At 58.2% G+C, this 16,877-nt stretch overlaps 1 protein-coding gene across 8 annotated transcripts in view; it reads right to left on the reverse strand.

Moving 5' to 3' along the window:
- DNMT3A (DNA methyltransferase 3 alpha) overlaps positions 1-16,877 on the reverse strand; it is a 41,243-nt gene that overhangs the window by 14,111 nt on the left and 10,255 nt on the right. For 4 of the 8 annotated variants that reach the window (XM_054179801.1, XM_054179806.1, XM_054179800.1 and 1 more), the window contains 4 exons: positions 15,693-15,797; positions 6,295-6,634; positions 2,683-2,729; positions 206-352 (listed from right to left, as the gene is read on the reverse strand). In XM_054179801.1, the coding sequence (XP_054035776.1) occupies positions 206-352; positions 2,683-2,729; positions 6,295-6,634; positions 15,693-15,797 (639 nt within the window). Of the gene's footprint in view, positions 1-205; positions 353-2,682; positions 2,730-5,328; positions 6,132-6,294; positions 6,635-15,692; positions 15,798-16,877 lie in introns of those variants that run through there. The other 4 variants (XM_054179802.1, XM_054179807.1, XM_054179805.1 and 1 more) reach the window with 3 other exon arrangements.

A 16,877-nucleotide genomic window follows, 5' to 3' on the forward strand; every position in this document is an offset into this window, starting at 1 on the left:
TAACCTGTCCTGGTGCAGGGCTTTTTTTCCGTCCCCAGGGGCAGGACCCTACATTTGCTCTTGTTGAACTTCATGAGGTTCCTCTCTGCCCAACTCTTTACCCTGTCCAGGTCTTGCTGAACAGCAGCACCGCTCGATGGTGTGGCAGCCACTCCTCCCAGTCCAGTCCCATGCCCACCACCTCCAGCAGCATCCAGTTCCTTACCTCCCTCTTCCAGCGTGCCAGCCACTCGTCCCGTTTCCTCTTGCTGATGTAGTAGGGGTCCCCAGCCTGGAAGGTGTGGCGCTGCATGGGCCGCTGCCGCAGGCTCGACTCCCAGCCCAGCCCCCCACGCAGCCGCCCGCGGGAGCCCTGCGCCAGAGGGAAACAGAGGTGAGGCTGAAGGCCACAGCTCCACCGCCTCCACCAGCACTGGGGATGGCAGCGTGGTGGGAGCCGTGGCCTGGCATGAGGAAGAGTGGAGCTGCTAGGGGGAGACTGGGGGTAGGCACACTGCTGCGAGTGGCTGGGGGAGGTGTGCACAGGGCACACTGTCTGTGCGCACACACACGCACACACGCACACACGTGCACACACGTATACACACGTGCACACATGTACCCACATGCACACGCGCACACACGTGCACACATACACACATGCACACACACACATACACAATGCACACACATGCACACATACATGTGCACACATGTTCAGACAAATGCATTTGCACACAATGCACAAATACATGTACACGTGTACACATATGCACACACATGCACGCACACGCACACACGTTCACAAACGCATTTGCACACACTGTGCACACACACATGCACACACCCCTGTAAATACACATGTGCACACACACATGCACGCACACATGTTCACAAACACATTTGCACACACTGTGCACACACACATGCACACACACCTGTAAACACACATGTGCACACACACATGCACACACATGTTCAAACACATCTACACACAGTGCACGCACACACACACAAACGCATTTGCACACTGCGCACACACACCTGTAAACACACATGTGCACACACACATGCACACACATGTTCAGACAAACACATCTACACACACAGCGCACGCACACACACAGAAACGCATTTGCACACTGCACACACACATGTAAACACACATGTGCACACACATGCACACACATGTTCAAATACATCTACACACACAGTGCACGCACACGCACACATGTTCACACAAACGCATTTGCACACACTGTGCACACACACATGCACACACACATGTAAACACACATGTGCACACACACATGCACACACATGTTCAGGCAAACACATCTACACACAGTGCATGCACACACACAAACACATTTGCACACTGCGCACACACATGTAAACACACATGTGCACACACATGTTCAAACACATCTACACACACTGCACGCACATGCACACACGTTCACACAAACGCATTTGCACACACTGTGCACACACACATGCACACACGCATGTAAACACACGTGCACACACACATGTTCAAACACACCTACACACACAGTGCATGCACACGCATACACGTTCAAACGCATTTGCACACACTGTGCACACACACATGCACACACACATGTAAACACACGTGCACACACACATGTTCAAACACACCTACACACAGTGCATGCACACGCATACACGTTCAAATGCATTTGCACACACTGTGCACACACACATGCACACACACATGTAAACACACATGTGCACACACACATGTTCAAACACACCTACACACAGTGCATGCACACGCATACACGTTCAAATGCATTTGCACACACTGTGCACACACACATGCACACACACATGTAAACACACATGTGCACACACACATGTTCAAACACACCTACACACACAGTGCATGCACACGCATACACGTTCAAATGCATTTGCACACACTGTGCACACACACATGCACACACACATGTAAACACACATGTGCACACACACATGTTCAAACACACCTACACACACAGTGCACGCACACGCACACACGTTCACACAAACGCATTTGCACACTGTGCACACACACATACACACACACATGTAAACACACATGTGCACACACACATGCACACACATGTTCAAACACACACACAGTGCACGCACACACGTTCACACAAACGCATTTGCACACACTGTGCACACACTGTGCACACACACACACTGCACACACACGCACACAGTGTGCACACACACACATACATGCACACACACGCACGCACACACACACGTGCACACTGCGCACACACACATTCTCCGGCCCATGTCTGTGTCTGGTCCTGGAGGCACCAGGTCCTCCTGATACAGCCATGCCTGGCTGCATCGTGGTGGGCACCGCTAGCTGGGCACAGATCTGCCTCTGGCCGACATGGTCTACCTGGGCACCAGGGGAAGGCGTGGGGTCAACCCAGGCATGTCCCATCCGACGGCAGGGCTGGAGAGGAGGGTTCACCAGCCTGGCAATGGCTTGGTGCCGTCCGGTTCCAGTTCCTGGCTGTGCACAGGATGCCTGTCCCTGCATCTCCCTGACAGCCACTGCCAGAGAGAGGCCAGGGGGTGCGGGTTGCCATGGGCACGGGGAGCACAGTGCCATCTGCTGGGCTGCAAGACCGTGCTCACCTCCAGCGGGCCCCAGCCCCGGGACATACTTGCCTCCATTTTCAGGGTATCGAAGTTGTTTTCTTCCTTCTCTTCCTTGCCTGCACACAGAACAGAGAGCAGCCATCAGCGAGGGAGACTGGCTCGGTGCTATGGGACAGGGCACCTGGGGGAGTAAGGGGGCCACCTAGGCCCCCCCCAGGGCATTCCTGGGCCAGAGAAGGGTACCTATTGCTGCTATGTGATGTCTGGGCCATGCTCCCCAGGGAATGCCAGCTGCTGGGACAGGAGCTGGCTGCTCCTGCACCCCAGCTGGGAGGTCTGGGGTTGCAAATCTCTGTGCACCCCAAGGGGAGAGGGTCAGAGACAAGGCAGAGCATGGGGTGCATGTGGGGGCAGCCACCCACCCCTGCCTTGCTGTGGGCATCACTGGAGATAGGTCCCCATGCCAGGGAGGGCACTTCTGTCCTGGGCACCAGCTTAACCCCAGAGGTTGGGGTGCTATCCTGACACAGAGCGGGGCTGCAATGAAGGGGCTCAGCTGGGACCACCGGTGCCCCCTTCTCCAGCTGAACACACACCATGATTTGCTGCAGGATGCAACATCGCCCAGTCACAGCTCCTCCAGATGCCTACCCAGACTTGCATGGCACCCAGACAGTCCATTGCAGATGGCATATGGGGACTTGACTCCCCAACAACAGCCAGCCCCCACCCCAGAAGCAGCAAGGATGCAGCAGGAGAGCAGCTGGGGCACAGTAGGGGACACTGGGGAACAGGAGTTTTCTGGCTTTGCTCTGGGGGTGTGTGTCCTGGGGGTACTCAGCCTGTCTTCCTGGTTCTGCACATGGGCATGTGGCTCTCAGGTGGGGAAACTGAGGCAGAGGAGAGGGAATCTGGCCTCTTCTGAGATGCTGGTGCCCTCTGCACTGAGTCAACAACCCAGGCACTGAGACTGACTAAACTGTGGGGCATCAACTAAACTGGGGACTGGTGCAACTGGTGTCCCCCCACTACTCTGCCACCCTGCCCACCATGTTGCTGGGGGCACAAAGCTCACTGTTGGGCTGTTACCAGTGCCAGGGCTGCTGCAGAAATGGGCTGCGGGCCTCCAGCTCACTGCCTTGAGCATCCTGCACAGACCTGGCACGGTGGGGGCTCAGCAAAGCCCCTGGCCTCAGCTCCTGCCCGTCCCAGTAGTGCCATGCCACGTGCACTCTGCCAACCTGCTGTGACAGCAGGCTGGGATGTGGGGCAGCAAGAGGTGAAAGCAAGAGTGTGAGGAGAAGGAATGAGTGCTGGAGGCAGCAGCACTGGGCGAGGGGTGAAGGATGCTTGGGAGAATTCTCCAGCCAGCTAAGCATGAGGCAGCAGGAGCTAGAAGCAGACTAGGATCACAGAATCATGGAATCATTTTAGCTGGAAGAGACCTTCAAGATTATCAAGTCAAACTGTTAACCCAGCACTGCCAGGTTACCACCAAACATGACCCTCAGACACCACATCTACATGGAAAACTCTCCAGGGAGGGGGACTCCACCACTGCCCTGGGCAGCCTGTTCCAGGCCTTTACAACCCTTCTGAGGAAGAAAGTGTTCCTCATGTCCAGCCTAAACCTCCTGTGGCACTATTTGAGGCTGTTTCCTCTTGTTCCTATCACTCATTCCTTGGGAGAAAATACTGACCTGGACCTCACTCCAACCTCCTTTCAGGGACTTGTAGAGAGACAGACCTCCCCTGAGCCTTTCTCTTCTCCAGACTAAACTACCCAATTACTTCAGCTGCTCCTCACAAGACTTGTGTTCTAGATCAGCTTTTTTTGCACTTCTTTGGACACACTCCAGCCCCACAATGTCCTTCTTGGGGTGAGTGGTCCAAAACTGAACCCAATACCAAACCCAGTATTCAAGATGCAGCCTCAGCAGTGCCCAGTACAGATCACTGCCCTAGAAGTGATCTGGCAGAATCCAAGCCTGTGGCTGGAAGGTGCTGATGTCTCTGGTAACCTCAGCACAGACAAGGCTGAAGCACTGCAAATGGCTTCCAGGGAAGGGAAGCGACACGGCCACTGAATCCAGAGCTTGCTCATCACTGGAACTGGTGCAGGACACCCCCAGGGCTGCCTCCAGCCCACTTCACCCTGCTCCCCACATCAGCCCATGCTGTGCTGACCCTTCTGGCTCAGCCTGTCTCATCTAGCTCTGTTCAGCACCACTCAGCTTGGCACTGGGGCTGCCCAGGGCATGCCCAGCCCAGCTAGCTCCCCCCCCGCCGTCTGTGCTGCACTGCTGGCTCTGCCTTCTCTGCTCCCTCGGCTGCCTGCTCTGTGCCTCGTGACTGCGGCAGCATCTGCATTGCTCGACTCCTTCTCAGCCCTGCCTCATCTGTCTCCAGCCCTGCCTCTCCCAGTAACATCCCAGCCCTGCCTCATCTGTCTCCAGCCCTGCCTCTCCCAGCAACATGCCATCCCAGCCTCTCCCATCTCCATCCCACTTCAGCCTCTTCCACCTCCATCTCAGCCTCTCCCTGCTTCATCCCAGCCTTTCCTCTCTCCATTTCCAGCCCTTCTGTGTTCATCTCCATCTTTGTTCAGCGTGGCTGGCAGCCGGTCTGTGCTGACCCAGGCCAAGAAGACCCCAAGAGCCAGAGCCTCACGTTGTCCTCCCCATGTTTCTGCTCTGCAGCACCTGTGTCACTCACCCAATGAGAAATATGTTCCAGCTGGGGGTCCAGTTTGTGCCCACAGTCTCTGGTCTTGGCACACTGGAAGAGCCTGGCTCTGTCCTCTTGGCACAGACATGGGTTCAACCTTCCTGAGCCTTCTCTGCTCTGGGCTGAGCAGTCCCAGCTCCCCCAGCTTCTCGCCACAGCACAGACACTCCAGTCCTTCAGCATCTTGGTGGTCCCTCACTGAACTGTCTTGAGTCTGTCCATGTCCCTCTTATACTGGACCCAGCACTCCCAGTGCGTCCTCAGCTCACGGACACCACTCCTAATGCAGTCCAGGACACCATCTGCCTTCACTGCACAGGGACCTGCTGCTGGCTCTTGGTCAACTTGGTGCCCACCAGGAACTCCAGACCTGCACAGCTGCTTGCCAGCTGAGTGGTGCCCAGCACATGCTGGGGCTCATCCTCAGAACGCTGCTGAGCCCACCATACTCTATGCAACACTCCATGCCTAGAGCAGCACTAGCACCAGAGCTGGCAGCTCCTTGGCACCAAGGAAGAATGGACCCACCCATGCCCACACCTCCCACACTGCCCGTGGCACATGCAGGGCTGCCATGCAAAGCGACACGAGCACCAGTGGGCATGCAGGCAAGGGCACAACTGTGCCACAGGGCATCAGCTGCATCGGCAGGACAAGGACCAAGCTCCCCTCCAGCTCTGGTGGGAGCAGAGCCTGGTGAGATGGGTGGCACAACCGGATGAGCATGCGAGGGCAGCCCCACAGCTCTAACCTGCTGCCCTCACCCCAAATCCCGCCTGGCACCGAGGGGCTCGGCCCTCGCTCCTCCTCCTCATCCGGCAGCACTGCCCAGCCCAGGGAGGGCATGCCAGGCAGGGCTGGGGGGTCCCCGGTGAGGTGCAGCGGGTGGGTGCCGGTGGGTGCCGGGCAGAGCCGCAGCCCTGTAGCCGGGAGCCCTCAACGCTAAGGTCTTACTTTTCTCTGCGGCTTCCAGGAGTTTCCTCCTCCCACGTTTCTTCTGGGGATCGGAAGGGGCCAGCTCACCCTCATCGGCCGGGGCGTCCATGCCCTCCTTGGGGGTGCAGCGGCCGTTCTCCAGCGTCCGGCCTGTCTCGCCGTCGGGCAGGCTCTCCGTCTCGTCCTCCTCCGGGCGACCGCCCTTGGGGCTCGTGCCACCTTCCTCTGCGCCCTTCCACTGGGCACTGTCCCCTTCCACGTCACCGTTGGGCAGCGGCTCGGCAGGGCTGGCCTCTGGGCAGGGTGGGGGGCACTTGGGGACGGCTGCGATGTCTTTGGGGGTGTCACTGCTTTCCACCTGCCGAGGGAGAGGGAAAGGAGCCGCGCTGGGTGCTGGCAGGGTGCCCAGCCTGCACTCCACCAGGCACTGCCAGCAGACCCCACAGCACCATCCCAGGTCGGCCAGTCCCATCCAGCCCCCGGCCCCCTGCCCTGGCCCCAATTCCCCACTGCAGACGGCACAGCATGAAGGGTGACAGTCCATACCCCCAGAGACACAGCGCCAGGATGTGGTGATGCTCTGAGGACAAAAGTGCATTACGCCACAAAGAACAAGTTCCACCTCCTGCACCTCAGGATGCTGCTCACTGCAGAGGCTGGCAGGCTGCCCTTAGGACTAGGAGAAGTAGTCACAGAACCCTCAGGACATGGACATGGCATCACAACACTATGAGGAGCACCACACAATGCCATGGCACCCACAGAACCAGGCTATAGAAACATGACATCATCTGGATTAAGACACGTTGCCGTGACACCCTCAGAAAAAAGACATGCTGCTGTGACACTGTCAGGGCCAGGACACATGGACATGGGACAAAAGGACCAGGACATGCTGCCATGGCACCCTCAGGACATGCTAACAGGACATCCTCAGGAGCAGGACATGTTGCTGTGGCATCTTCGAGACCAGGACATGGTGACGGAACACCTTTAGGACCTGGACACACAGCCATAAAACTCTCCAGATGGGGGCAGAAGGCCATGGCGCTATCAAAGCCCAAGACATTCTGCCATGACACCATCAGCTGCGAATCCTTCAGGACCAGGACACACAGCCATGACACTCTCAGGACAAAGACACCTTCAGCACTAGGCCATGCTGCCATGGCACTCTTAGAGCAAGAAGACATTGCTGCAAGAGTTGGAGGACCAGGACACGCTGCCATGAAACCTTCAGGGCCAGAGTATGGTACCATGGTACCCCAGGAGTGCTGCCATGGCACCCTAAGGAGCAGCTCATGTTGCAATGACACCTTCAGCTCCAGGACATACTGTATTGACACCTTCAGGACAAGGACACACATCCATGACACCCTCAGGATGGGGACACGAAGCCATGGCATCCTCAGGACCTGGACCCTTAGGACGAGGACACAAGAATGTGACACCATGAGGACCTTGGTACACTGCCATGATGCTCTCAGTACCAAGACATGGTATCCTCAGGAGAAGAACATGCTGCCATGACATTCTCAGGACCAGGACACATGGGAGCCACAGTGTCAGGACAAGGATGCAGTGAAATAGCAGCCTTGTGACAAGGACACACGGCCATGGCACCTTCGGGATGAGGACACGCTGTCATGACACCCACAAAAACATGACATGGGGCCGTGACATCCTCAGGACTAGGACACACAGCCACAGCACCCGTTGGAACAAGATACACAACCATGTCACACAACCATGTCAGCCTCAGGACCGGGACTCAGTGTCACGACACCCTCAGGACCAGGACGTAACGCCCTGAAACTCTCAGGAGCTAGACATGCTGGCATGACATCCTCAGGAGAAGGACACCCAGACACAACACCCTTAGGATACAGGAAACAAAGCCATGGCACCCTCAACACCAGGATACATGGTCCTCCTGATCAGGACACCCCATCATGGCACCCTCAGGAGCAGGACATACCACTGCAATGCCCTTATGACCATGATACGCCATGTCATCCTCAGGACCAAAACAAATGGAAGCAACACCATGAAGATCAGGACATGGAGCCACGGCACCCTCAGGACAAAGAAACAAGGACATGACACCACGGGAACATAGATACACTGCCATGATACCTTCAGGACCTGGATGTACCACAATGCCACCTCAGGACCCAGGCACAATGCTATGTCACCCACAGGAGCAAGATAAATGGAGCTGACACCACGAGGACCTGGATACACAGCAATGACACCTTCAGAACCCAGACATACCAGACAGGACACACCACCAGAGGACTCTTAGGACCTGGGCACAATGCTGTCACCTGCAGGACCAGGACACAATGCCATGACATCCACAGGAGCATGACACACGGCCATGGCTGGCGTGTGTGTCACAGGAGTGTGTGTGACAGGTGTGACAGAGGTGTGTGTGTGTGACAGGTGTGTGAGTGGCAGGTCTGTATGACAGGTCTCTGTGACAGGTGAGTGTGTTACAGGTCTCTGTGTGTGACAGGCATGTGTGTGACAGGTGTGACAGGTATGTGTGTGACAGGTGTGTGTGATGTGTGTGCATGTGTGATGGGGGGGGTGGTGTGGTAGAGGTCTCTGTGTGTGGTGGGTTTGTGTGCATCAGGCTTGTGTGTGTGTGATGGGGGAGTGTGTGTCAGGGAGCACAGCAAGTGTGCCGCTGGCCCTGGTGTTTGTGTGGGGCACAGAGGCAGCCCAGCGGTGCTGGTGCTCACTGAGCAGGTGTCTGCACACGACAAGCAGCACAGGGTTGGGAATGGCACAGCCAGGCCCTGCCGTGCCACCGGCCATGGGAAAGCCTCATGGCACTGCATGGCACGGGCTGGCAGGAGCAGTCAGAGTGAGAGGAGTAGCCTGGCTCAGCGGTTTCCGTGGCCAAGGAGAGTGAAAGTGCTGCCACGTCACTGCGACACCGGGCGCAGCCGTGGCAGGGCGGGCTCTGACACCCTGCTGGGACCCACTGCCACAGGGCTCAGCGCCCTCCCCCATGTGCTCCTGGGGGGGTCACAGGAGGCTGAACACCCCAAGAACAGACACCCAGAGGTGCTGCCACTGCCTCCCAGCACCAGGAGTTGAGGAGGTGGCGCCTGGCCCTGTTTCCTGTGCCCCATGCTCACCTTGGTGAGCTTGTGCACTCCAGATGCCTGTGCTCACCTCCATGATTTTGTGCACCCCAGAACCCTGTGCTCACCTCTGCAGGCCTGTGCATCCCTCAGCCCTGTGCTCATCCTTGCCAGCCTGTGCAACCTGAACCCCACCTTGACTCTGCAAACTTGTACATCCTGTGGACCATAATCACCTCCACAAGGTTACCACTCTCATGCTCACCTCTGGAAGCCTGTGCTCCCCAGACCCACACACTTGTGTCCATGAGCTTCTGCAGCCCCGAGCCCCACATCCCACACCACGAACCTGTGCATCCTCTGCCCCACGTTCACTGCCACAAGTGCGCCAGCCTCATGCTTGCATCTGTGAGCTTATGCATCTGAGCCCTGCACTTACCTGCCCGGGCACCCCTGTGCCCCTGAGCCCTCAACAAAGGCTTTGCCAGAAGCCAGGAGTGTCAGGGGTTTTGCAGAGTCCCAGGGAGGGAGAGGCCCCAGGTTTGTTCCCAAGAGGGATGGGGTGCCAGGGAAGTGGTATGGGGCTGGTGCAGTGGCCGAGTGGCACAGGGGAAGCTGGCTGCAGTGCTGGGGTGGCACAGAGAGATGCCAGCTGCAGGGACCCTCCTGCCCGTTCCCCGCAAACTACATGTCCCAGGATGCACTATACAGTGGCAATGTGCCAGGGAGAAAATGCTGAGCTGCCAGCCAGGCCTGGCATGAGTTGGGGTGCCTGCAGTGCCATAGGAGTGCCTGAGGCAATGCCCACCCTCCCCTGCCCCAGGGCCATAAGGTAGGAGACGCAAAGCAGGAGCTCCAGGGGCAACAGCAAGTGACAGAGGTGGCTTTGCTTGCCAGGGCTTCCAGGATTCATGCCACAGGAGCCCCTTCCTCAGGCATGCCTGGCAGGCGGTGGGGAGTGTGTGCCGCTTACCATGGTGCATCCCCTCCTCGGGCTTGCAGACCCTCTCGCCTGGCTGCCGCCCGCTTGGGTGCAGCTGCTTCCTCCCCACGCACGCTTCCTGCCCGCCGCGGCCGCTCCGGCTCGCTGGCAGTCACTTCCTCCACTCCCCTGCGCGCTCCCTGGCCCCAATGTGCAAGATGTTGTGCCGAGGGGCCACAAGCAGAGCCAGGAAGGAGGGCAGGACAGGCGATGGGGGCCAGGGGGAACCCCAACAGGGTGTTTGGCAGCACCAGTGGGTTGCTACAGCCACACTGGTGCAATGGCTCTCAGCTCCATGGAACTGCTCCTGAACGCTCTTGTGCTGTGCACCCCCCCTGCACCAGGCTGGACCTGCTCCTGCCTGAGGACAGCACGGTGATGGCACTTGTGCTGGGGATGTGTGTGCACCAGGAATCAACCAGGGTCACAGAATCACAGAATGATAGGGGTTGGAAGGGACCTCTGGAGATCATCTAGATCAACTCTCCTGCATGTTTGCCTAGATCAGGTCGCACAGGGTCACCATACAACCATGCACTGGGGACATGAGCCACCACCAGTCACAGAGGACCCTGACAGCCACTCCCCGTGATGCTTTGAGCTGTGGAAGGCAACAAAGCCTGGTTACCACAGAGGGCACAGCTCGATGAAGCAGACACTGGTGCCGTTGGGAGGGCTGAGGTGTTACAGAATCACAAATGGTTAGGGTGGGAAGGGACCTTTAAAGCTCATCTAGTCCAACTCTCCAAAAGTCAGCAGGGACATCTTCAACTACAGCAGGTCGCTGAGAGGCCCATTCAACCTGACCTGTTAAGTTTCCAGGGCTGAAGCATCTATCACCTCTCTGGACAACCTGGGCCAGTGTCTCTCCACTCAGTGCAAACAATTTCTTCCTTCTAGCTAGCGTTAATCTCCCTTCTTTTAGTTTAAACCCATCACCCTTGTCCTGTCTCTACACTCTGTTATCAGCCCCTTTAAGTATTGACAGGCCACAGTAAGCTCTCCCTAGAGCCTTCTTTTCTTCAAGCTGAACAACCTCAACTGGTTCAGCCTGTCCTCATAGCAGAGGGGCTCCAGCGCTTGCATCATTGTTGTGGTCTCCTCTGGACCAGCTCAAACATGTCCATGACTCTCCTGTGCTGAGGAACCCAGAGCTGGACACAGCACCGCAGGTGGGGCCTCAGCAGAGCAGAGAGGCAGAATTCCTTCCCTGCTGCCCATGCTGTTTGGATGCAGCCCAGAAGACAGTTGCCTTTTAGGATGTGAACACACATTGGTGGTTCACATCCAGCTTTTCACCCCCCAGTACCCCCAAGTTCTCCTTTACAGGGCTACTCACCAGCCCTTTATCCCCCAGCCTGAACTGATACTGAGAGGTGCCCTGACCCAAGTCAGGACCTTGCACTTAATCGTGTTGAACCTCACAAGGTTCATGTGGATCCACTTCTCCAGCTTTTCCAGGTCCCTCTGGATGGATCCCATCCTTCAGGCTTGTCGACATACACACTGGAATCCTTGTGGTTCTTGGCTGCCATCCTCTCAGTGTGGTACCAGGACCCCAGCCACCCCCAGTCCCACTCTTGCCTTTTATTTGGGGCTGCATCCTGGACACTGCACCAACAGCAATCACATGGGTTTCCCAGGAGGAAATGGGAAGGGCAGCAAATGTGCTCTGAATTAGACAGCTGCAGGGGCTTAATCCATCCATGGGGTCTGAGTCTGGCTGCAGGAGACCCAGAAGGGTAGCAGAAGCATGGTGGCACATGCTACCCTTCACACTGTGAGGCCATGGCAGTGTCACCAGGATGAGCATTATGACATCACTATCAGCCCTGGGACTGGGCAATGCCATCCTGCTGAGATCATACGTCCCTTACTGGGAGCTACATCACTCCCTACCCATGCAGGGCTGTGGGGGCTGCCATGCTGTATGCCACCCTGGTGCTATAGCCTTGCCCTTGGCAGTCTCTTCCCACCAGTACAGCAGATCCAGCAAGCTGTACTTTCAGGAGACCATATATCTACCATGGCACTCATGCAGCTATGGTTCCCTGGGCACCACAATGCTGTGAGACAGTGTCAGGCTGTGCCAGGCTGGTGGGTCCTGCCATGTTGCAGTGGGACAAGGGGCGTCATCTCTTGGCATGACAGCTTGCTGGGACAGGGACACCACAGCTGGCACAGTGGCGAGCATGCCCTGGCATCACACCCATTCACAGGCAGCATCTTCTCACCTCTAGCCCATCGACAGCTGCCCCAGCGAAACCTGGTACGCTGGCTCCAGCAGCGTCACCGCTTCCCTGCCTGGGTTAGAACCGGACTCTGGCACACTGGGCACACCAGTGCCACCGCTCAGACGCTGCCTCTGGGACAGTGAGGCACAAGGGAAGGGGAAGCCAGGACCCACCCTATGTCCCTGCCCCTCTCTGGCCGCCCCGGCGCCTGTCCCCGTCCCCGAGGAGAGCCCAGCGGCAGGTCTGTCTTCCTGCCCACCCACCCACCCACTTCCTCTGCGCCGGCCGGGCCCTGGGAACAAGCACAGCCTTTCTGCTGCTCCCCTCCCCTCCGCTGGGCCCCTGCCAAGGAGGCTGCTCCCGGCAGCCTGTTGGGCTGGAAAGCCCTGTGCCCGCCCCAGTGCCTTGCTCGCTGCCAGAGGGGACACTGCAGGGGACCTCGTCGGGTTGGTTGTGCTGGGGACTCATAGAATCGTTTTGGTTGGAAAAGACCTTTACGATCATTGAGACTCACCATTAACCCACCACTGCCAGGTCACCACTAAAATGTGTCCCACATCTACATGGCTTTTAAACCCCTCCAGGGATGGACACTATCCTATTGCCCTGGGCAGCCTCTTCCAGGCCTTAGAAACCTTTCCATGAAGAAACTCTTCTACATGTCCAACATAAATCTCCCCTAGAACAACTTGAGGCTGCTTATTTTTGTCCTATCTCTTCTTCTGTGGGAGAAGAGACCAACTGCCACCTCACTCCAACCTCCTTTCAGGGAGCTGTGGAGAGGTCTCCTCTGAGCCTCCTTTACTCCAGACCAAACAATCCCAGTTCCCTCAGCTGCTCCTCACAAGATGCGTGCTCTAGATCCTTCACCAGCATAGCTGTTCTTCTCTGGACATGCTCCAGCTCCACAATGTCCATCTTGGAGTGAGGGGCCCCAAACTGAACCAAACCCAGTATTAAAGAAGCAACCTCAGCAGTGCTGAGCACAGTGAGACAATCCCTGCCCTAGTGCTGCTAGCCACACAGGTGCTGATCCAACACAGGATGCTGCTGGCCTTCTTGGCTACATGGGCACACATGCCGATGCTAAGGACAAGTCCCAGCAGAGGGATTTGGGACAGCTCCAAACACCGCAGCGCTCATGCAAACCCCCTTTCCAGGGTTTGCAGCACCAGCCCTTGCCCAATCCTGGGGAGCTGTCCAGCTGGGTGACATGGGATGGGCAGCCCTGTGGCCATACCTCCTCTGCAGGAGGAAGGTGTTTGGAGAGCCACTGCTTCATCCACGGCACCAAGGCACAAGGGTGTGTCCCACTGCTGAGCCTGTGCTGGACCCTGCTGGGGATTGGGAGCATGGAAGAGTCTGGCACTGTATAGCACAGTACATCGCTACGTGGTATGGGATGGCTCAACATGGCACAGCGCACCACAGGACAGCACAGTATGACCTGGCATGGCTTAGTGCAGCATGGCTCACCAACACCATGATACATGTCCCTGCAGGGCTGTCCTCAATCAGAACCCCTGGATCAGCTCTCACCAGACAGGGCTTCCATGGAGATTCACTCACCTCAGCCCCTCCAGAGCAGCAGGCTGGGGTAGCTCAGTGCCCAGACCCACTTTGACCCCCTCCCCATACTGGCAAGCTCCATCCCCACACAGGGCTCATGTCCCTGCCCAGGCATAAGCTGAGGTGGGTGCTCAGCACTCTCCTGACATGTATCTACCTGCTGAATCCTGGTGAACAGGGTTCTGGGGACCCTCAGCCAGACCCCAAGGAGTTAGCCTGCTCCCCTAGAGTCCCCAGTCTGGTGGCCCCAGAAGAGTGCTGCTTCTGAAGGCACTGGCACAATGGGGAGGATATTTTTAGCACCTCACACCTGTCTGGGGCTTTCCCCAGCCTCCTGGCAGTGCCCATGGGCCTGTGGAGCTTGCCAGCTCCAATTGCTTGGCAGCAGGACCTGCTGGCTGGACAAAGGGCCTGGTGCCATGAATGGGGCAGATGTGGCACAAGGGAAAAACGCAGTAAGAGCAGCTAGAATGGGCACCCATTGTGAGCCAGTCAGCTCTTCTGCAGGAGGCCTGGGAGGTGCCTAGCATTGTGGCAACATTGCCATCCATCCCAGGGCATGGAGAGGGCTCCTGGGGCCGCCTGCTCTTATGGGCAAAGACCTCCTGGTTCCCAGGCTCGATCTCTTCCTGACAACTTTCCCCAGTTGTTCCCATGCCAGCATTGTTCTTCCACCCAAACGGCTTCCCCCCGCCCCAGCACGCACCTCCCTCTCCTCTGCATTTACAGCCAGCCTCCAGAGCCTGCCTGCCTGCTCCCAGCCCTGCACCACATCCAGCCCCATCACACCCCTGCTCGCCCCCACACGCTGGCTTCCCTGGCCCTGCTGCTGTGAAGGCACAGATCCAGCACATGGATCAGGATCTGGACACATCCAAGCACGGAATTAACCCTTTCTGCAGCTGGAAACCCCAGCAAGGAAGTTTTTTCTCACCCTTCTAGCAGTGAAGGTGCCCCACCCTTGCTTGTTTCTGTCGCACTGTTCCCTCCTATGGGGACAGGGACACTGCTGAAGCCCAGGGTGATGATGTGCACCTTTCCTCTGGGGATTCAGTATCCCTCACTGAGCCCTGCACAGTTTGGAGTGGGCATCACCTGTGTGGCAGGAGCTGGAGAAGCTGGGGCAGGGCCCAGCCCTGCATGCCCACATCCATTTTGTTCTTGCAGCTGCTGGCCAAGAGCTGTGCACCTTCACCTGGTGCCTGGCTGGTACAGCAGCCAGAGGAGGGCTGAGCAGCTTCATGGTGGCTGAGGGGACACAAAAGGGTACCAGCTCCTCAGATGGGGAGCAAATGCACGGCAGGGCTTCAACCAGAGCCACACTGAGGAGTAAGTTGCCCCCGCCAGGCACAGGAAGCATTTACCGGGGGCTGGAGGCTGCCAGGGTGGCAAGCGAGCAGCTGCATGTCCTGCACACGGGGAAGCTGCGGGGGCCAGCTGCATGCCGGAAGCCATAGTCTCCCACCAACACAGCAAAGGGGCAGAACAGCCCCATGGCGGGGGACACCCCACTGCGCCCAGTGCCCACTGGCTCACCTGGGCATGCTTGCGCTTCCGCCCAGGCCGCCCGGCTTTCCTCATGGGCGTCCCTGGCTCCTGCTTCTCCTCCTTGCTCTGGTTCTCCTCAGGCTCCTCTTCCCCCTGCGAGCCAGAGACAGAGAGGATGGTTATGCCATCGGCCCCAGGGCTGGGCAGCCTGGGGTCTCGGGCACGGCTCTGCTCAGTGTTGAGATGGCTGGCACCAAGGGTGCATCACAGAGGGCTGCACGTGGCTGGGCACCTGGCATCATCTGGCATCAGCAAGCCCGTGGCCTCCAGGGTACCATTAGAAGGGTAATTGTGGCTCCTGCCAGGTTGGGGCTGCAGCACAAGCTGGGTACCATCACTGGGTGAACCCTCCTATACATGCTCCTGCTCCAGCCAGCTCTGGAGTATGTGCCCACCCCTGCAGCCTGCAAGCACCCTAAGCGTGTGGGAGTTGGGGCTTCTGCACTGTGGCATGCAGAAAGGGCTGCATGGACCCTGTGGCATGGCATGGCATAGCAGGGGCCATGCAGCTCTCTGGGGACAAGGACAGGCAGCAGGAGCCAGGGTGCGCTCAGAGCAAGGTGTCTGCACGGTTTTGGGGACTGCACCCCGCTCTCCATGCTCTGCCTGAAGCAGCTGCCAGTGCCCCACCACTCCACCCCCGCCTCCCTAGCACCGTGCCCCAGCTCTGTGTGCTGGCAGGGTGCCCACACCAGCACAGGCAGTGGAGCAGGAACCTGGCCCCGGGAAATGAACCTGCTCCCGCGCCGCGGCGGCAGCACCCGCCCAAGGACGGTGTCGTGCCGGAGGCCACACTTCCCGCTCAGGGTCCTGCTCCCTGCCCGGGGGTCCCACGCCTGGTGCTGCGGCCTGGCGAAGGGACGTGCCCGCAGGGCGAGGCTGCACGGGGCCCCTCGCGTGTCCGGCGGCGGTGGCGAAGCTGGTTTCACCTGAGCCCCAGAAGATCCCGTCGGCAGCAGCCAAGGCAGGAAGAGGCCACAGAGGGGGAGCAGGGGAAGGAGGAGAGGCCGGCGGGGGGCTGGCGAGGGAGAGGCCGGGGAGGGGATGGGGCTGGCAGCCAGACAGCGCAGACATCCAGCTGCACTCGTGCGGCCCTGCAGTCATGGCGGGCGCCAGTCCCGGATGCATTCTTGCTGCCTGCTGCTGCCTTCCTTCTCCCTGGGCCTGGGGCGG

The sequence above is a fragment of the Dryobates pubescens genome, chromosome 3 (genome assembly GCF_014839835.1).
Source record: "Dryobates pubescens isolate bDryPub1 chromosome 3, bDryPub1.pri, whole genome shotgun sequence".
In the NCBI taxonomy this organism is placed as follows: Eukaryota; Metazoa; Chordata; class Aves; order Piciformes; family Picidae; genus Dryobates; species Dryobates pubescens.